The 21,368-nt window shown below is 41.3% G+C and overlaps 1 protein-coding gene across 2 annotated transcripts in view; it reads left to right on the forward strand.

Annotated features, from left to right (window-relative positions):
- Window positions 1-21,368, forward strand: part of GCN1 (GCN1, eIF2 alpha kinase activator homolog) — a 42,682-nt gene that overhangs the window by 14,779 nt on the left and 6,535 nt on the right. For both annotated transcript variants that reach the window (XM_026075055.1, XM_026075054.1), the window contains exons 24-52: window positions 116-314; window positions 1,157-1,312; window positions 4,425-4,606; window positions 5,037-5,117; window positions 5,641-5,784; window positions 6,792-6,919; window positions 7,091-7,280; window positions 7,742-7,812; window positions 8,604-8,769; window positions 9,794-9,988; window positions 10,179-10,425; window positions 11,088-11,209; window positions 11,543-11,657; window positions 12,121-12,300; window positions 12,639-12,859; window positions 13,595-13,663; window positions 13,814-13,952; window positions 14,083-14,279; window positions 14,688-14,830; window positions 15,650-15,767; window positions 15,912-16,127; window positions 16,466-16,630; window positions 17,075-17,236; window positions 17,700-17,792; window positions 18,036-18,179; window positions 19,297-19,566; window positions 19,865-19,978; window positions 20,518-20,748; window positions 21,121-21,314. In XM_026075055.1, coding sequence (XP_025930840.1) covers window positions 116-314; window positions 1,157-1,312; window positions 4,425-4,606; window positions 5,037-5,117; window positions 5,641-5,784; window positions 6,792-6,919; window positions 7,091-7,280; window positions 7,742-7,812; window positions 8,604-8,769; window positions 9,794-9,988; window positions 10,179-10,425; window positions 11,088-11,209; window positions 11,543-11,657; window positions 12,121-12,300; window positions 12,639-12,859; window positions 13,595-13,663; window positions 13,814-13,952; window positions 14,083-14,279; window positions 14,688-14,830; window positions 15,650-15,767; window positions 15,912-16,127; window positions 16,466-16,630; window positions 17,075-17,236; window positions 17,700-17,792; window positions 18,036-18,179; window positions 19,297-19,566; window positions 19,865-19,978; window positions 20,518-20,748; window positions 21,121-21,314 — 4,652 coding nt within the window. The remainder of the gene's footprint in view (window positions 1-115; window positions 315-1,156; window positions 1,313-4,424; window positions 4,607-5,036; window positions 5,118-5,640; window positions 5,785-6,791; window positions 6,920-7,090; window positions 7,281-7,741; window positions 7,813-8,603; window positions 8,770-9,793; window positions 9,989-10,178; window positions 10,426-11,087; window positions 11,210-11,542; window positions 11,658-12,120; window positions 12,301-12,638; window positions 12,860-13,594; window positions 13,664-13,813; window positions 13,953-14,082; window positions 14,280-14,687; window positions 14,831-15,649; window positions 15,768-15,911; window positions 16,128-16,465; window positions 16,631-17,074; window positions 17,237-17,699; window positions 17,793-18,035; window positions 18,180-19,296; window positions 19,567-19,864; window positions 19,979-20,517; window positions 20,749-21,120; window positions 21,315-21,368) is intronic.

Below are 21,368 nucleotides of genomic sequence, written 5' to 3' on the forward strand. Positions count from 1 at the left end.
AATCAGTTTCTTTCATTAGAAATTAGATTTAACCACTTGATTTCTTTTTCCCTTTTTTTTTTTTTTCCTCTCTTCTCCTATCTGGTGCTAACCCTTGGAATTGTTTCTCTTACAGCTTGATAATGAACTGGAAACAGCCCTGGGTCTCCTGGACACTGTTATAAAGAGAAAGCCTCCTGGTCTAACTCAGTACATCCCGGGTCTCATTGGTTCCTTCTTGCCACTTTTAAGATCCCCATTGGCTGCTCCAAGGATTAAGGATCCTTTTCTTTCCTTAGCTTCCTGTGTCATGCCTGCTCGACTGAAAACCTTTGGTTAGTGTTTGCAGTTGCTGTTCAAGGGCAGGGTGTCTTTTTTTTTTTTTTTTTTTCCTTAATGGCAAGGTGGCCAAGGTCCTTGCTCTTACAAGCTGTGGATCATGATCACGTACCATAGACAGCTAAGAGGAAGAACTATTCTGGAACAGTGCTTAGGCAGAAGATGAGAGCAACATCCCGGAGATCCTACTGCTGGATGGGACTGGGTCCAAAGACAAGGAGTTGTTCTCTCATTGTGACAGGTTCTCAGTAGCAGCTGGTCACAGTGGGACTCTCTCCGTTGTGGAGAGCTTGGAGGGTGAGAGTGCATGTTGAGTGAAGGCGTGACAGTCCTGAGGACTGGCTGGCCCCGGCTGACTTGGAATCAGCTGCTACAGGTGATGATAGCAGTGACTGCAAAGTGACATAGGCAATGAAAATTTCAGTGGGTTGTAAGCCCCTCAGCTGGCTTATGACCTCTGCTGAAGTCTGTGCTGTAGTGTCATTGCTACAGAAAGTCAGCGCTTGCCGGGCTGCACTCATGCCTTTGACTGGGTTAACATCCTTAGAGAAGCTTGGAAGCACTGAATTTTCCTGATAGCTGTTGCAAAACAAGAAAGGTTTGCTTCTTGTTGGGGATGCAAACAGAATAGTGTTCACTTAGCAGACATTGTAACTGTTGTGAATGAGGATGTTCCCTATAAGCCTCAGGGCTGTGCTTCCTCCTCTGCCTCTTTGCAGCCTGGGACATATCCCAGAGCTCTCTTATGAGGCTTCAGTCTGTGTTCCTGGGGATTTGCTTTCTCTCAAGAAATTTTTGTTTTTAGTCCCCTCAAGGATTCTTTATTCTCTCATGCTAGGTACTTTAGTGAGCCATGTGACCTTGCGCCTGATGAAACCAGAATGTGAATTAGATGAATCCTGGTGCCAAGAAGAGCTGCCTACTGCAATTAACAGAGTCGTTAGCTTGCTGCATGCCCACACAATCCCTAGCCGGACAGGCAAGGGAGAGCCAGGTAAAAAGTACTGTAGGTTTTATTCCCTCTAATAACTTAGTGATCTGTTTTAGTGTTGATGGTTTGCATAATGTCTTGTAGGTGAGACTTCACATTTTCCTTTAAATCAGATCAGTTGTTTCATACATATCAAAACCTCAACTTCCCCATTAAGCTTTCTTTTGCAGTGGCAGTAGTGGAAATTATATTACAAGTACAGTAAGTATAGAAATAAAATACCAATTTTTTTTCTTAAAATGGTACAGACAGAAATAACAGTAGTGAAATTAAAGTTCTTTTTTGCTGAGGACAGTTCTTACCTCTCAACATCACCTAGCATAAGTGATTCAGTGAGACCAAGTGGTAAGACAGAATAATTACTTCTTATCTGTGATCTCAGCAGTGAAGTGCCTGTGGCCTCTGCTTGTTTGGTATCTAGTGCTGCAGTTCATGAATATTTTATTCTGGCATGGTTGCAGAATCAGCAGTTCTTTCCCACTCTGTAACACTAAGGCATTTTTACAATGCAAGAACATGATCTGGGTTAAAATGAACCCTTTTTTTCTTGTTTTTTTTTCCTTTTTCTTGTTTTTTTTTTTCCTTTTTCTTGTTTTTTTTTTTCCTTTTTCTTGGTGTTTTTTTCCTTTTTCTTGGTGTTTTTTTTTCCCCTTTGGTTCACTGTGTTTGTTTTAATCTGGATCAGTTCCAGAATCTGCTTCACAAAGGGCTGCGCAAATATTTGTGCCACCACAATGAAGACAATAGTACAGAAGAGGGAGAGTGGATCTGCTGCTTTTGAAGTCAGGGATGGCTTAGGTTGTCTTAAAGTATGTGAGGTACTGTGATGAGAGGTGTCCAGACTTCAGATTTGTTCATCACCTAGCTTACTCAAAAAGTGCTGTGGCAGATGGTTTATAATTTTTTCAAAGGAAATTAAGAATTCCATGTGGTCCATTATCCCAGCAATTCAGTTCTCTCTGTAGCTTTCTCTTGCCAGTCAGATGTGCATTTGTGCGACTGTGGCACATGTATTCTTYACAGTTGAGTAGCAGCAATTGGCCACATTGAGCACCACTTCAGTGTTGAACATCTCAGTGATAATTCCGTGTCTCCACTGTGTCATTTATTTTCATAGTAATTGCACGTTCGTTGACACTTAAATCCATTTTCAGGCTTATTTCCCAAAAGCAGCAGAAGTATTTTCACTCCTTCTTCAAGATTTCTTACAGCACTTATTTAAATGAATGTCTTAATTTGTTCACCTCTTCTGCAAGAGAAAGGAAGTATGTTCTGTAACACTTTTTTGGGCAAGTCATGTTGTACTCACAAATGTTTTTCTCCTAATTTTTGAAGTTCTTAAAACACTGTAGGGCATAGTCTTACAATATTTTTAGTAGAGTTTAGTTTCTTAGGTTACCTTGGAAGTACCTCTTTATAATGTGGATGATATATTTTATCATTCGTAACTGAAATGCCAAGATACATTTTATAATCTGATTCATGCTGGGCAATACCAGCTACTGTGTTAATAGAACATTTATCTTCCCTGATAAAGTCTTCTCCCTCCTACTGGATATAGAATGACAGTTGCTTAAACTTGAAAATATCTGGCCAATTAAAAAAAAAAAAAAGGCCTGAAAGCAAACAGATACTGAGCCCTAAGTTCAGAGAGAAATATCTCACATGTGGGATGGAGGGTTTTTCACCCAAACTGTTCATATTAAATAATTAGAAGCTCACAGTGTGTTTGGTATTTAATATTTCTCCCTTGAACTACTTTTGCGGTATCTGTGCCCTACATAAGCTGACTAATACTGCAGTATTGTATCTGCAGTGCTCTTCATCTGCATCTTGGAAATTTAAAAGCTGGCATACTTTGACAGCAAAGGTGGGATGTAGAAAGTGAACATTTTCCCTAGATATGTAGTACTTGAGTTTTAACAATATATTAAAAAAATGGCTCCAGCTAGAGGTCCACAGGCAGATGTTCAGGAAGACATTATAGTACCTAACCACAAATATACCCAGGTTGTAAGCAAGTAATGTTGACAGTTTAGCTTGAAGACAAAAAGAACAATTTTTTTCCTTGTTATAGCTTTTATATTTTGTTTAATGTTTTTGCTTTGGACTAACTGGAAAACACTTGCCGAGTTCCATAGCCAAGCCCCTGCAAGAAGGAAGGATCAAAGTCTTTAACAACAGGAATCCAAAAGCTTTAATTCTTTCAAAGGGATGGGGAGGTGTTTAGATTTATTTATTTTTTTTAATTTTTTTGAGCTTTGCACCAGAATTAGCAGAACCCAATTGAAGGCGTTGGAGTGACTAGTTAGCCAGGTTGGTGGGAAGAGTTTTAAAAGAATACAGATGGCAAATGGACCCCTGAATTGGGACAAACTGACTTTAGAAGTGAATTAGTTAAATTGTGTCAGATCCTTACGTGGATGTTTTTGCTCAGAAATAAAACTGACATTAACTTTTTTTATCTTAAGTCATTTGAATTCTCAGGGGGAGTGTACACACAAAGTTAATGCAATTTAAATAATAGATTTTTAAATTCAGAACCTTGGTTGGTTCTGTGGTGGATTTGATTGTGTTTTTCGCCCCTTGAATAAGTCCAAGATAGACAAGACATCAGTTCTGCATGTCTGTCTACTTCAATCCACTGAATTGTTGATTCCGTTTACTATGTGTGTTTTTGCACGGTTGAAGCATTGGAAGTAATTTGGAGTCCTAATATGACTTTAGTTAAAACCAGCTCACTGGTGTAACAAGCAACAGCAATAGGTAGATCTGAAATGCCAAATGTCAATATTGGAGTCGTAATGCCACTACTGTTAAGTGAAATGGCAATGTGATAAGAGGCTAAATGAGGCAGGCTGTGCATGCTGCTTTGAAGAGGCTAAACACTGCCTGTAGGGGGTTAATCCGGATACCCAGGAGACAATGTCCCTTGTGCCATGTGTTTCTAGGGGCATAGAAATACTTTGGGTCACTTATCATGTTTTTCTGTAAGGCTGAACTTGGCCATGTCCCTTAGGAGCTACCAAAGTATAAATTTTACACCAGCCAATATTGTAAAACAAAGGTGTGAGGACATCAACTGTATTCACAGGTTTATTTTTCCTTTTTGCAGGTGCTGCCCCCTTATCAGCTCCAGCATTTTCCATAGTCTTCCCTCTGCTAAAGACTGTTCTGACTGAGACACCCTATGACAGTGAAGAGAAGGAGGAGTTTCTGGTCAAGATTCTGCAGATCCTCATGGTCCATGCTCAGCTGAGATCATCGGCGAATGGCCAGGCTTTGCTGGTGGACGAGGTCAGTGAGAGCTGTGGGGTTGGGATGAACTCCCTAAACAGTGATACAGATGAGGGATGAGCAAGGCATGGGTTGTCGATGTTTGTGCACTCCGGCAAACAAAGCTTTTCAAGAAGCACAAGTTGCTGAGTTGTCACTTCAGTCGAGATTATTGTTCAGTACATTTGTAGATACCACTGATGCAGTTTTCCCAGCTCTTCTCTGCTGTCTTGTTTTGCATCCTTTATCTTCTCTGCCCATATTACCAGGCAGTGAGTTTAAAAAGATATGTTCCAACCTTGCCAGCATACCTCAGTATGATAGTGGGTTATAACAAGGGTCTGACATGTTTCCCAAGATGTCTTGGCTGGTTCCTTTGGGCCATATACAGCACAAAACTGGTGCTGCTTATCAACAAATTGACACTTTTTGCCCCCCCCACCCCCTTCAGAATGGCCCAGAGTTGCTGCCCCGGAGGGACATGCTGCTTCTGCTGACCAGGGTGATTGGAATGGGTTCTCCACGGTTACAGGTGAGTCCTCAGCTTCATAACACAGTCACAATTCTGCCTACATTTTATCATTTTCTAACCTAGGGAAATGCACCTATCTGGTTTAAGTCTGTGAGGCTGGTGACTGATATATTATCAGTTGTCTACTAGGTTTATGATACTTTTCTTGGGATAAAATGCATGTTATCTTTTTTCCTGTGGGTTTTATTGCACCAAAGGTATTCTTTAGTTTTCCACAGGCGACATTATTTTCCTTCTCTAAAGCCTTATTCTATCAAAAAGAATTTAGTAGTAGCTTCCTTGAGTGACCTGCAGCAAAGTTTGTCCTGAGGGATGGGATGACAGAAAAGTCAATAATAACAAAAAGGTGGAGGGTTGAACTGAACTCGTCGGTTCTTGTTTTCAGCGTGAACCCATGTCACTGTTCTGTCAGAATTTCTTCTCTTGTAATAGTGCCCGATGCCCACCTTGCACTTACTTTGATCAAGTGCAAAGAAGCAGAAGTCAGCAGTAGAATCTCTAATACTTCCCCACTGCATTTCAGGTTTTGGCTTCCAATGCGCTGACGACCCTGTGCACCAGCAGCAGTGGGGAGGATGGCTGTGCCTATGCAGAACAGGAAGAGATTGATGTGTTACTTCAGGCCCTGCAATCTCCGTGCATGAATGTTCGAGATGCAGCTCTCAGGGTAGGTGGGAATCATTCAGGATCTCGCTGAATTCCTTAATTCTTTGAGAGGTGAATCTGCTCCAACACTGGTGGAGAGACTACTTCAGCTGTGATGCTACTCTTTGGGCAATGTGTCTGCAGAAGGAAGCAGTAGCTACTGAACAATAATGCTCCAAGTGGTCAGACCTTTATCATTAAAGGATTTGTGCTAGATTTATCTTACACAAAGGAGTGCTCTGGGTCTATCCACACCTCTGTGTTGTTAAAACTCGTATAATTGAGACAACTTAACACCTTCTATTTACAATTGCATAGAGCTTAGTCTCAAAGATAGAATGTGTCCAAAAAATTGCTGCGTCTCAATTGGGTCCAGAGTTTTTTGAAGACTTTGTGTAAGTTTTGGAAAGCTTCAGGCTTAGTCACTTCTGAGAATGTGAAAAAGGAGGGGAAAAAAAGGTGTTTTTTTCTTTGTCATAAGGCAAACTTCAGCTTAACTCTCCTGAAGAGCTCTGGTTTCTCTGTGCTTGGGAGCAATGACTTAGCCTTTGACAAGTGAGAAGGTCATTGATACTGGCGATACCTTCCTTTTGTTCCAATGAAAAAAGCTGGGAGAGACTGACAGCACATGACAGGAGAGATCAGGTACTTAGTTGTAGGTTAGGAGCTAGGTTTGAGGAAAGGTGATTTGACTTAAAATAGTGCCGATGTGCGTAGAGAGAAAAACAAGGGCAGAAAAGATGTAGTCTCAAAGATGACAGATCCAGAAAGACTATAGTCACTAGAGCACAACTTAGTGCCTAGTTGCCTCTCTGCAACCTGTGTATGGAGCAGTATTGAGTTTTGCCATCTCTGCTATTAGCAACAGGAAGGCCTTGATGACCACTCTGGTAGTGTTCTTCACAAGCAAACATGAGCTTTGACACTTATAGCCATTAAGAGCTTGACTTGGCAAAGGTTTGAAGTGTTTTAAAGCATCTTTTACTGAAAACAAGATACTTGCATTGATTCTCCTGTCAATCATTCCAGGGACTGATGGAGCTACAGATGGTTCTACCAACCCCAGACAGCGATGAAAAGAATGGACTGAATCTCTTGCGTCGCCTTTGGGTAGTGAAGTTTGATGTGGAAGATGAGATTCAGAAGCTGGCAGAGAGGTGAGAGTTCTTCCCGGCTGAGTAGATTGTAAGGGGACCTCTCTTCTGCTTGCCCTGTGGAGCTCCATGGGCAGGGGCTTTGCTTCCCACTGATGAAGGGCAGCTTTAGGTCAGCCTGATATTGCATGTAGCAGTGGCTTCTCTAGCTGATGGGTGATCCGTCACCTGCAGGTTGTGGGAGTCCATGGGTCTGGAGCTGCAGCCTGATCTCTGTTCCCTACTGATCAAAGATGTCATCTACCATGAAGAAGCAGTGCGACAAGCAGGTGCTGAAGCTCTTTCCAGAGCTGTAGCTCAGTATCGGAATCAAGCAGCAGAGGTCATGAGTAAACTGACAGAGATTTATCAGGAGAAGCTGTATGTAAGTACTCTTGTCCGAAGTGGTTGCAATCACAAACTTGTGCTGTGTTTTATATCTTTTATTGATCATTTTTTCCTTTCATCTGTCTTGAGGATATGCATGAAGCCCACTGTGGCTGTGTATAAGCTTATCATAAACTTTAATATATTAGTCCTCAAGCTTCCAGTCAGTAATGCCACCATTTTGCAGGTAGAAAACTGAAGCCCAGATTGTTGAGATATGCGTTACGTGATACAAGAAGACTGTCAGAACAGAGGCTGAAGTCTAAGCCTTTAGTTTAGATCCTAAGCCTTAGCTTAGGTCCTAAATTAGCTCTCTGCTTGCTTTTTACTGTGTTCTTCTGCTAGAGGTATCATACATCTGTTCAGTATTTAAAAAATGGCATTGCTGGTATGGCTGACAGTATTCTCTTTGTGTGTGTCCTTGGAAAAAGCATTCTGATGAAATTTTCCTCTTTGCAGAGGCCACCTCCAGTTTTGGATGCTCTGGGACGAGTGATATCTGAATCACCACCTGACCAGTGGGAAGCAAGGTATAGTCATCTTGAGATTGATCTTATCACTTCCTGTGCATCCAAATGAGATGTTCCAGATTTTTATTCAAAAGTTCAGGTGGTGGAGAAATAAGGGGGTGTTCAAGGAAAAAAATACATGCAGTTGTATTGACTCCTGGTTCCATGGTTTCTTCTGGTAAAGAATATTTGTGCCTCTCAAGCAGCCTGGGTGGACAAAACTGGAATGCTTTCAGTTCCATCAAAATATTGGGTGATATCATCTCTGTCCTTCTGATAATAGCACAGTCTTATCAGATTGTCTGGTTCTGTCGTATCGCATTGGATTCCCTCCTCTGTATGTGCAATTGATAGTTTCAAGAGCATCAGTGCCAATCTTAATGAACTGGACAAATTCCAGTTTGGATAATTACTTTTTGTCTGCTTATATGCTCTATAGAGGTTTAATTGGAGAAATCTTATTTGCTGCCTGCCTTAAACTAATCTGTTCTTTAGTGCTGATGTGCCCTGTTGTACAGCTGCCGTATTTCAGTGGTAGATGAAGTGATCCTGGTGTCTGCCTTTGTGTTGGCCTGAGTATCTAATGCTTAATCATGATAAAAGCCATTGCATGGCTGAAGGATTGTTGTCCTTTTGGGAACCTGCAGCGCAGGGTTGTGTAGCAAAATGCATGTTGCTTTGACACTCTGAAGCCCTTTGGTTCCACAGTGGTTCTCTATCAGTTTCTGGAATGTATTTCTGATAGGAGATGTGACTGTGACCTCAAGCAAATGCTGTCAGAAGTCATTAAGCTCAGCTCACCATTTTTACAGATGTGGCATAGCTTTGGCCCTCAACAAGCTCTCACAGCATCTGGACAGTTCCCAGGTGAAGCCCCTCTTCCAGTTCTTTGTGCCAGATGCCCTGAATGATCGCAATCCTGAAGTCAGGAAGTGCATGTTAGATGCAGCTCTTTCAACACTCAACACTCATGGCAAGGTAAGTCTGAATGCTTCTCTCTCTAGCAGTGGATGCAGCTCTAATGAAAATATAGATATTGTATTGGAGCCCTGTTAGGTTTTTTTTTTTTTTTCTTAGAGGTTGCTGTTACTTGTAACAGCTGAAAACTTTCATGTAGCAGGGATTTCTTCATGTTTAGGTCATTCTGTTAGTGTGGACTAAGAGTGTGATTCTTCCCTCTCATTCCTGTAAAAAAGAAATAGCCCTGAATTAACTGGAGTTAAAATGGGATAAAATTAGAGTAATAAAGTAAAATCAGGCTATGGATTTTAATCCTGGGGAGGTGAGACTTCCCTTTCAGGCTTCTGGGGAAGCAAAACAGGAAAACTTGCTGATCGTTGGCTTAAATAAACTGCAAACCAACTGAAGTCCTTCAGAGAATTGAGGACCATCTTATTCCTCACTGCTAGTCCTTCTCTAGCAGTGTGTGAGATATGGGGGTGTAGACTGCTCAGCTTCTGGTTTCCCTGTGTGTGCTAGTCCCCTCTTCTGGAAAGCCCTTTGTATTCCTCTTAACCTCAGTGTTTCTGTTTCATTTTCACTCTCCTATGTATCTTGCAACTGCCCTTGTGACCTCTCCTTATAGATGATGAAAATTGGAATATTTTCATACATTTTCATATTTTTCCTTTTGTTTCTTAGAATAGTATGAAGTTTTGCTCCACCTTTCTGCTCCCCCTTTGCAAATGGAGCAAGCAAAGGAGCAGATGCTGATGTTAAAACTAGCACTCTTGCCTGGTAGCTTTGAATTGCTTCTGGCAAAACATTGTGCTGGCAAGTTTTTGGGATCTCATTTTTAAGAGCTAACTTTTCTCTAGCAGGAAGCATTTGTTGCCTGTGGGAATAGTGCAAGGTTTTATGTGATGTGACATATTAAATGAACTGTAAATACAGTTTGATTGTTCAGTTTGTTGGCTCAGAGAAGAACAAACAAGTCCACTGAGCATAGCAAATCTCATTCTGAGTGGACTCTAGTGGCAAGTTCTGTGGTTTTGTTTTTCAGGACAGTGTTAACTCTCTCTTGCCAGTGTTCGAAGAATTCCTGAAAAATGCTCCTAATGATGCCAGTTATGATGCTGTCAGACAGAGCGTGGTCATTCTCATGGGTTCACTGGCAAAACATTTGGACAAGAGTGACCCTAAAGTGAAACCAATTGTTGGCAAACTGATAGCAGCCTTGTCCACACCATCTCAGCAGGTGAGTCCCTTCTTAGAGGAGTCTTTGTGTTCCATGCAGAGGCAGGTTAATGCTGTGATACTTTTAGGGATGTTGGGAGAGATGGAAAATGCCAGCTTTCTGTCACTAGAGCCATTGTGGTGCAGTCCAGGGGAAAGTTTTATTGGTAATTAATATTTTGTGGTCTGATAGCTGGTGGATTGTTTCACAGGTTCAAGAGTCGGTGGCAAGCTGTTTACCACCATTGGTGCCTGCAATTAAGGAGGATGCAGGAGGGATGATTCAGAAGCTAATGCAGCTGCTTTTAGAATCTGATAAGTATGCTGAGCGCAAAGGTGCCGCGTATGGGCTGGCAGGCCTGGTGAAAGGCCTCGGCATCCTGTCTCTCAAACAGCAGGAGATGATGACCACTTTGACTGATGCTATCCAGGACAAGAAGAACTTCCGTCGGCGAGAGGGTGAGGGGCAAGAGCTCTTCCCTCCAAATACTTCAAATTTCTCTTACATATTCTACCGTTGTGGTCAGATCGACTGATACTTGAACCACTGTGTTTGGTTTCTCTATATTTCTTTTACTACTGTTTATAGAGAGGGAAATGGGAACTGTCTGTCTTGAAACCATTGATAATTGTAGTGCCTGTAGGTAAAACTGTTCCATTAGCATTGTGTTGGAAGAGGGATTTCTCGTCCTAGATGATGTGTTTGCTCCCCTCTCTCCTATCTTCGTAGGCAGGTGTTGCTAAGAGGGCTCCTGCTTCTTGTGAGATGCTATGTATTTCAGCCCAACTGGTCCAGAGGGGCTTTCAGAACCTCATTGGTTTTTTTTTTTTTTTTTTTTTTCTTTTGCTGTTAGATGCTTTCTGTCCTTGTTTTTATAAACCTAAGCTAGGACTCAGAGGACTGTTGAATGTTTTTAATGCTACGGGGCCTCTTGTCCTTTCTAAGATCAGAAACCCCCACCACAGCACTGCTCATGAGTGCAAGAAAGCAAGAGATTTTCAGCTGTAAAATTTGAGTGCTTTTGGGAAACTCTACAGATAATTGGCAGATTATATCTTCTCTTTCCATCCCCATTAAATGAAGTTGTATTTCCCTCTAACTATGCTTTATGTTTCTTTAGGGGCTCTGTTTGCCTTTGAGATGCTTTGCAACATGCTTGGGAAGCTCTTTGAGCCCTATGTGGTTCATGTGCTGCCCCACTTGCTGCTTTGTTTTGGAGATGGAAACCAGTATGTGCGAGAGGTAAGAGGCCTCAAATTTCTGAGACCATAGAGTGTTGGGAGAAAACAGAAATGAAATAGATGTGAATACTGTTTTTAACTACACAAACTGAGAAGGTGACCCATCCCATTGGACAATCATTGGACATTGAACATCCTGATAGAAATCGATCATCTTAGTAACAGAAAGTATCTTATTTCATTGGCTGATAACTGGTAGCTACTTGGCTAGCTGTATCATTGGACTTGGATGCTGTTTTACGTGAAAGCTTTGTTCCTGTTGAGTCTTTGAATGAGGAATGAAAAAACATGCTTTGTGATGCAGCTTGTAAATGTTGTCTCTTTCCCCTTCGAGGCTGCAGATGACTGTGCGAAAGCAGTGATGAGCAACTTGAGTACTCATGGAGTGAAGCTGGTTTTGCCGTCACTTCTTGCAGCACTAGAAGAAGAATCTTGGAGAACCAAAGCTGGTATGGACTGGCACAATTGTGGAGTGCTCACAGCTCCTTACACTGTCACTTTCTGTGCTTATTCCTTCATCCTAGCAGATGGCTGTGATAGTTTGTCTCATAAGGGGACTGTGGAATTTACAGCATTTGAGATACAAATGTGATTACTGACACATTTAAGCAACTTTTTTTTTCCCCAGCAAATTCAAGGGATGCTTTTTACCCCTCATCTAGCTAGGAGTAGTCCGGAAAGTGGAGGTTTCCTTTTCTTCCCCTTCTTTTTCATGGTATTAAAAATAATTGTTTTTAGTGGCTTAACACAGCATAGAGTGGCTTAACGCATTTCAGCCACTCTGTGTTCTCTGACTGGTCAGACCACATGTGTATTTGGATTTGAGGTGAATGTGGTCATCTTTTTATATCTCTTTTTAATGCTGTGTGGTGTTCTATATTTTTTGTTTCTTTTTGTGTACTTCATGCACAGGGTCAGTGGAACTGCTGGGAGCTATGGCATACTGTGCCCCCAAACAGCTCTCTTCTTGTTTGCCTAATATTGTGCCAAAACTTACTGAAGTGCTCACGGATTCTCATGTGAAGGTGCAGAAAGCAGGTCAACAAGCTCTCAGGCAGATTGGGTCTGTCATCAGGAATCCAGAAATCCTTGGTAAGAACTGTCTATATCTAATGCCCAAGAGCGGTCCTGACATGACCATGGTTTATAATAACAAGGTTTATGTTCACTTTGTCTAGGGTTAAATCTAAACTTCTAGTGAAACTACTTCTAGACATGTATAACATGAAAGCTCAACAACAGCTATCTGCTTCAAGGCTTTTTTTTATGTACTTTTCCATTTTATCAGCCAACGTCAATAGAATTTTCTCTGTTCCTGAGCTACTTCTTGATTTAGGATCTAAAACATCTCATGAGAGAATACCAGCTCACGCTGACATACATTTTTACGTACAAATAAAGTCTTTTCTCTCCTTTTAAAAAATGTGCAGCAATTGCTCCAGTTCTGTTGGATGCCCTCACTGACCCCTCCCGGAAGACCCAAAAGTGTCTGCAGACCCTGCTGGATACCAAATTTGTCCATTTCATTGATGCTCCATCGTTAGCACTTATCATGCCAATTGTTCAGAGGGCTTTTCAAGATCGTTCCACGGACACCAGGAAAATGGCTGCCCAGATCATTGGGAACATGTACTCCCTGACTGATCAGAAGGTGCAGTGCTAAAAGAGCTCTCTAACTGTATGCTGTATTTACTGTGATGAAGCTAACGCAGCAAGCTCTAGGGATAATTTATTTGCTTCTGGGATTTTGCTGTTAAGATAGATGCTATTAGAATCCAGGCAGCTTCTATAACATAATGTATGTAAAATTAACAGATAATGGCCATAAAGACGGTGAAAATTCTCAGGTGTTTTAGACTGTCAGCTGTGTACTTTGCTCACCTAGTTATTACCAGACTTATCCCCCCACAAAAGGGCTTGTCATTTTTACCATATGAGAAATGCCTTAACAAACAAACAAGCCAAACCACTACCAGCAAAACACGAATCAGTTGCTTACAAATGGATCCAGGGTTTGTCTGAAAAGTATGTGTAGAACCTCACTGTAATCTAAAGATCTATGTTTAATTTTTGTGCTGATAACCTCTACGTTTAAACCTTGTGTAAAGGTCAGGAGTGTTGGATTTTCCTTAGACACAAAGTGCTAAGTTACGGATTAGCATCAAAAAGTTTTGAATGATCTGCACAGATCTGGCTCTGGGTTTTCTACACTTAACAGAACAATTCAATGTCCTTATTTGCAGGATTGTGAAAGCAGCTGGGTAAGCTCTCAGGTTGTTAATGATGATTGTTAAGAATAAAGAGCTAAATGCCCTTTACATGAAGATGACTTTGGTTTCTTTTCCATTTGGAATCCAATTCTTACTCACTGGGCTCTTTGTTTCAGGATTTGGCTCCTTACCTGCCTAGTGTCACTCCTGGACTGAAAGCATCTCTGTTGGATCCTGTGCCTGAAGTAAGTCTGTTTGTACAAATGCAGTTTGTCTTTCAGTGCAGTAAGTTAGACTCTGTCCTGATCTTCTGCAGATCTGTGATCAGGCTAATGCGTCTCTGTCTTAATAACTTTGACTGGATATTTTGCAAATTGGTTTCTCTTGCCTTTTAGGTGCGTACGGTGTCTGCAAAGGCCCTGGGAGCCATGGTGAAGGGCATGGGAGAATCATGCTTTGAGGACTTGTTGCCATGGCTGATGGAGACACTGACATATGAGCAGAGCTCAGTGGATCGATCTGGTGCTGCTCAGGGTGAGGATGTCTCTGAATACTGAGCCCCGACTTTCTCCTATTAAATCAGATTATCCTGTTGTTTCTTGTGTTTCTCTCTTACCTGTGTTTTGTTTTTTTTGTTTTTGTTTTTTTTTCTTTTTCTCCCCAGGTCTGGCTGAAGTCATGGCTGGTTTAGGGGTAGAAAAGCTGGAGAAACTTATGCCAGAGATTGTAGCTACTGCCAGCAAAGTGGATATTGCTCCACATGTACGGGATGGTTATATCATGATGTTCAATTACCTGCCCATTACCTTTGGAGACAAGTTCACTCCCTATGTTGGTCCCATCATCCCCTGTATCCTTAAGGTATGTAGCAGAGGCCTGAAGAGTTTTACTCATTAAAGAAGAAAAAGAAGCCTCTAGAGTATATTAAGCACTATTTCCAATAACTGTGAGATCTGCAGAGAGTTGTCCAGCATTGCTGGATAAAATATTATGTAAATAATATGTACTTACAATGCAAATGCTATGCAGATATTATGTAAAAAAAGAACTAGAATTATAAATGTTTTATTCTTCCAAAGTACTTGTTGCTCTCTTTTGTTTGTGGTCACTGGTAATTTCTTGAAATCAGCTTTGTGCATTTACAGCTCTATAGATCCATTACTCTTAATGGCTAGAGAGAAAACATCATTTCATTATCTTCCTGCTGGTCTTGTACATTGTGCTTGGAAAAAAAACAGCTTTCACAGACACTTTTCTCTCTCTGTTCAGGCACTGGCAGATGAGAATGAGTTTGTGCGGGACACTGCCCTGCGTGCTGGCCAGAGAATCATAAGCATGTATGCTGAGACTGCCATTGCGCTGCTTCTGCCGCAACTTGAGCAGGGCCTGTTTGATGACTTGTGGAGGATAAGGTAAGGGATAAGCCTGTAATCCATAGACATTTCTCTTTCATGGTTGAAAAACTAGAGGGATTTAGACTCTGTGTTGCTCCTCAAGCAAATGCACCTGTGAAGCAAAAGAGAATGCCTCTTTGTGCTTGTTGGTTCAATATGATGCTGTATAGCGCTGAGCCTGAGCAGCCCTGCCAGCTGTGGATCAGGTTTCCCAGTACCTGCAGAGCATTCCTGCTAGATTCTCATTCTGGTAGTGATTCTAAAAAGCACTTGCAAGGCAGTTGATGTGGCAGTATATAGCCCTCACTTACTGTTTCTCATTTTTCAAAATGCTGAGTAAGTTAATGTTCTCCTGTGTATGGAGATGTGCAGTGGAGCGCTCACAGCTCATAGCGATTGCTCAAGAATTAGTTGTACTAAAAGGTTTTTGTCAGTTGAGTGCTGATGAGTGCATTTATCCCATGCCTTTGGGTTGAGATAGATAGATACTGGCAGTGGGTGAATGCTTACCATAGAGACTGTCGTCTTCCTTTTTAGAGTCTAGGCTATTCCTTGATACACTGCTTTGATATGGGAACTCTCTCATCCCCCCTTCTGGTTTGGAATTCATTCCTTCCCTCCATTATTATTTTTATTTATTTATTTATTTTAGTATGCTGCTTCTCAGTCCTGTAGGCAGAATGATCTTACATACCAGCCTATGTAGCATTTCGATGCTGACCTAGCTCCTTGCCTGGCATTTTCCTCCCATCTGCATTTGAGGTACTGCCATATTTGGACAGGTACTGCCTGATTACCCTCCTTATTTTGTAACGCTCGACTTGCTCCTCTTGCCAGGTTTAGCTCAGTTCAGCTTCTTGGAGATCTTTTATTCCATATCTCAGGAGTCACTGGAAAAATGACTACAGAAACTGCCTCCGAGGATGACAACTTTGGAACAGCCCAGTCAAACAAGGTAAAGCTGTTCTTGTCTGTTATACCTTTTTTTTAAAATCAGCATGGAAAACCTGCTGGAGACACCTATTGATTAAACATGTTGGGTTTTTTTTTATATAAATTTCAGGAGTAGGTAATAAAATGTTGTGCTTTTTCTTTTCAGGCTATTATTAATGCTCTTGGTGTGGAGAGGCGGAATGGGGTGCTGGCAGGGCTGTACATGGGCCGCTCTGACACCCAACTGGTAGTGCGTCAAGCCTCCTTACATGTCTGGAAGATTGTAGTCTCAAACACTCCTCGCACACTGCGTGAAATTTTGCCAACCCTCTTTGGGCTTCTGCTGAGATTCTTGGCCAGTACTTGTGCAGATAAGCGGACGGTGAGAAATTGAGTAATGCCTTCCTGTTGCTGCAGGTGACCTTCTTAACTAATTCCTGAAGAACACAGCATAGTTCTTTTTATAAACCACTCCAAAGCTATCATTAATTTAACTGCTCTGAGCGTGACTACATCCAAGTCCTCTTTTTGCTCAAGGCAACTGTGATGAAAGTACAACTATTTTTCTGTGCTTATGTATTATAGTAGTCTTTCCCTTTCCACTACTCTGTCTATACAGTGAACAGTAGTTTATGGTCAAAATATAACATTTGCTCAAAGCTTACCTTCTTAAATTTCATGAAATAGGAGAATAGTTAATTAATGAATTTTTGGGGACAGGTTGCAGCACGGACGCTAGGAGACCTTGTCCGAAAGTTGGGAGAGAAGATCCTTCCAGAAATTATTCCTATCCTGGAAGAGGGACTGAGGTCAGACAAGAGTGATGAGAGGCAAGGAGTCTGCATTGGTTTGAGTGAAATAATGAAATCCACCAGCAGGGATGCGGTAAGTGGAATCTGAAAGGTGAAATCTGCAGTTTTGTAGCCTTTTATGTTATGGGTGCCAGTGTTGCAGTTGAGAAAAGTACAGTCACAGTACTGGACTACTTTTGTGAACTGAATTCAAGGGTTGAGTTGCTGTTCAGATAAGCATATGCATTTGTATCTGTTGGTAACTTTAAATCGTTGCACAATCTGACTTGAAATTATGAGATACAATAATTGAAAATGTCTTCTAATGTAATAATTGAAAATGTACTCTAGGTGACTTCAGAGCACTACAAATCTTTGCACTGATTAATCCTTTTTTTCCTCCAGCAATATATTTCAAGCCAACAGCAACTTAGTTTCAGTCATGCAAATTCTGAGTTTTTAGCTGTTTTACTGAGATGCATGTATGCTTTAACTCTTGTCCTTCAGATATTCTGTAATTTTATCTCTACCTTTTTAGGTACTGTTTTTCTCTGAGTCTTTAGTTCCTACAGTGAGAAAAGCACTGTGTGACCCTCTGGAAGAAGTCAGGGAGGCTGCGGCTAAAACTTTTGAACAGTTGCACTCAACAATTGGACATCAGGCTCTTGAAGACATCCTGCCATTTTTGTTGAAGCAGCTGGTAAGCATTACTCAAACATTAGTCAACAACTTGATTAATGACGATGTGGGACAGGTTTTGAAATATTGACTTAAAGGAGAAGCAGGCTTGTAGTGACAGAACTTCAGGGCAGTGGCAGCTCTGTTTTATCTCCTCCATAGCGTCATCCTGGCTACCAGCAGGGAAGGTCTTGTGGCTAAAGCATTGAACTAAGAATTGCTACATCTAGCTCTGCTAGAGAATTGCCATCGTCACCTGCGGAAGCTGCTGGGTCATGATGCCTGATATGGAAAATCTTTCTGATGTGGTAGAAGAGCTTGGTTTAGGTTTTGCTCTATAGTATGAGAGCATTTTTAGATAGAAGGACTTGCATGATCACATAACCAACACTTATGCAGTAAATTGTCACTTGAAACAGTGTTTTATTTGGTGTGTCACAAATGAGTGTTCAGGCAGGTTTACTACTTTCTCCCTCTTCTTGTAGGATAATGAAGAGACATCTGACTTTGCTGTGGATGGTCTTAAACAAGTTATGGCTGTCAAGAGCCGCGTGGTGCTGCCTTATTTGGTGCCAAAGGTACAACTGGAAACAAACCTAAAACTTCAGAGTGGTGCTTTTTCCTCTCTGTTTGCTACCTGTGTTGTTTGGACTGATATGCCAAAAAAGAAGAGCATATTTTGAAATTTTCTTCTGACTTTATGCTAGAAACACTGTCATTTGGGTTGTGATGTGTTCATTCTTAGGAGTTTTTCATTTTGTAGGTGACCTGAGATTCCTTCTGAAAAATCTTTCTGCTTGTGTGTTTGCTTGTTTTTTCAGCTGACTACTCCTCCTGTAAACACCCGTGTGCTAGCTTTCCTCTCATCAGTGGCAGGGGATGCTCTGACACGGCACTTGAGTGTCATCCTACCTGCTATGATGTCTGCACTGAAAGAGAAGCTGGGGACCAGTGAAGAGCAACTGGCAAGTAGCACAGCTCAGCTCTCTTTTATGACAGGTTGCTTGAAGATAGTGCTTCAGGTTTACTTCTCAGCACAAAATCTGCATTCTCTAGCTTCACAGATTGCATGTTTTAATTCAGTCCCTTATCTTCTTTAGGCTGTCTTTTTGGCTGATGGCATACTGTGAATTCAAGAATGTATGCTTTCCAAGTCTATTCATATTCATACAAAAATCTTTGGCCTGCAACATCATACAATTCTCAGTATATTTCAATTCCTGGAGAACTGCCAGAGTGTCTAGTTAACTTTGTATTTATTCTTTGTGTAGAAGACTGAGAGATTAAAGGTCTAAAGGGAGAAAAAAATCTTTTTTGCATGTAGTCCTCCTTCTCTACTGCTCTCAGAAACATCTGGTATCTGGAGTCCAGAGCGCTATGTAAGAACCTGGAGCTGTGATTGCTTATAGACATCTGCTCAACTTGGTGAATTAGGGATGTTAGTGATAAGAGTCTTATTGTCTATCTGCTGTAGATGCCCATTAGCTCAGCTTTTAGCCTTCTAGCCCAAAGCCTGCCCAAAATCTGCCCAGAGATCTCTAACATATCTGCAGCCCATATTTATAATTAGTATTGTGATGCACAGCACGAAAATACCTAAATAAAAAAGAAATCTTGTTTGATAAGACCCACAGTGTCTGAGGGCTGAGTCTGCAGTAAGATGTGGGAGACTGAGCTGGTCTCATTTTATGGAAGGTATGGGCAGTCCTTCTGCAGCTGGAGAGCTACCAGTGCAAAAATTACTTGAGCAAAGTTTGATCACTTGCTAAATTTTGAGAGCTGGTCATGTACATAAATCTGCTCCAGGAATGATGATCCATTCTCTCTCTTGCTCTTTTTCTTTCTTTCTTTTTTTTTTTTTAACTTATATTTGTCATTCAGTAAGTTACGAACATGAATTTGATTTGGAATCTAGCTTTTAATGGTGATGTGACCAGCTATTCCATGAGAAAAGATTAGCAAGGGGGTTATGTTGTAGAATTTTTCTAAAAGATAACACTCTGGATAACATAGGGAAACCAGGAGCTAAATCTATTTTTGTTCCGTTTGAGAGTTAACATAAAGTTAATTTGGACTCTTTAGGAGATGGCAAACTGCCAGTCTGTAATCCTGTCTGTGGAAGATGATGTTGGACAAAGAATTATAACTGAAGATTTGTTAGAAGCTACCCGCAGCTCTGAGCTGGGAATGAGACAGGCAGCAGCTGTCATGCTGAATATCTACTGCTCCAAGACGAAAGCTGACTATACTGGTCATCTCAAGAACTTGGTTTCAGGCTTGATACGACTATTTAATGATACCAATCCTGTAGTTCTGAATGAAAGCTGGGATGCGCTCAATTCCATCACCAAGGTGAGAGGCAGCTTGAAAAGGTTACAGCGATAATAGCTGGCAAGGAGGAAGTGGGGATAGCTGAAAAAATACTGCTTAAAGTGAACCTTCTGTTTTGATTGGAAACTACATGATTGCTGCAAAGATTTGAGAGGTGTAAGATGAGTTTGTTTGACTGCAGCAGCTTGAGTGAATGGACAGATCTTTGGAAGATGCAGGAAATGGGTGTCTTCTCTTGACAAACCTGAGAAGAATTCTCCAAGAATAGCTGTTTGTGATGTTAGTTCATCTTTGCCTGCCTTATCTCTCTCTCCTGCAGAAATTAGATGCCGGGAACCAGCTTGCTCTCATTGAGGACCTACACAAGGACATCCGAGTTGTAGGGAATGAGGCCAAGGGCGAGCATGTGCCAGGATTCTGTATACCTAAGAAGGTAAAGGATCAGAATGAGCATGTGATGCAAAGGTGGATGCATCACAGCTATAATGTCCCACCTTTTCAGGGAACTGGTTCATATGACTTTACAGCTACTAGAAATGCTGACTATTGGGGTATTCCAAACCTCCTGTATGTTGGAGAAACTTTCTGTAAGTTACTGCTGCTCTTATATTGCCCTACAGATTTCTTTTGTAACAAGATCTTTGACAATTCCGCTATGCATGTAAGTCATGGTCTCTGGCTGTTTTTTGTGGAGGAGTAGTGTTGGAATTCTGTGCCAAATTTCTCTGGTTTAAAAATTCCCTCAGCAGCTAGCACTTTTCTCATAGCAACTGGCTTAGTAAGGCATAGCTGCATGAAATAAAACTGAATAAAAGTAGCTTTGTAAATGGGGAAGCAGGCAACTGAAGGTCAATAGGAAATTGAGGGGAAACTCTCCAAATTTGTGCATCTGGTGTATAAGAGGAGCAAAAATAAGATATGTATTTTTTCCCATCTTTGCTTCTAAGTTTTCTTATCTAATTCTCATGACAGGGAGTGACTTCTATACTCCTGGTACTGAGGGAAGGTGTTTTAACTGGTAATCCAGAGCAGAAGGAGGAAGCAGCAAAGGCCTTAGGACTAGTTATTAAGCTGACTTCTGCTGAAGCCCTTAAACCATCTGTGGTGAGCATTACTGGACCACTTATTAGGATCTTGGGAGATCGGTTCAGCTGGAACGTCAAGGTGGCTCTGCTTGAAACATTAAGCCTTCTGTTAGCCAAGGTAAGATTCAAAGTAATTGACTGTGGTTAGTAAACATTTTCCATGGTAACCTTCAAAATTATCTGTTACTGTTCATTTAAATACAGTCTGGTGGTGTGGATCTGGTATGTAGGAACGGCACTTTAACTGGTTTGCATTCTTCCAGCAGCTTCTGGCCTACCAAAAAAAAGCCCCCAACATTTGACCTGGACTTCTTAGAAGTATTGCTAAATGCTGATTCCACTTTCAGATAATTAAAAGCTACCATGAAATTAATTTCTCTCATGTCCACTGTTTTTGTGAAATGATAAACCAGTCCAAAAATCTTGCTGTTTTCAGGCTTTGCTTTCAGACTTGAGTACATCACTTTCCCTTCTTTCATCTTTGGTATAGGTTGAGATTGCCCTGAAACCGTTTCTTCCTCAGTTGCAAACAACCTTCACTAAAGCTCTGCAAGACTCACACCGTGCTGTTCGCCTTAAAGCTGCTGATGCTCTCGGTAAACTTATTGTCATCCATGTAAAAGTGGATCCTCTCTTTACTGAGCTGTTGAATGGAATTCGTTCCAGTGATGACTCTGCCATCAGGTAAGTTGTAGGTGATATCCCAGACCTTGCTGCTTATTAAGGATGAAAGAAAGG

This window comes from Apteryx rowi, unplaced genomic scaffold (genome assembly GCF_003343035.1).
Source record: "Apteryx rowi isolate R43461 unplaced genomic scaffold, aptRow1 scaffold_40, whole genome shotgun sequence".
NCBI lineage: Eukaryota > Metazoa > Chordata > Aves > Apterygiformes > Apterygidae > Apteryx > Apteryx rowi.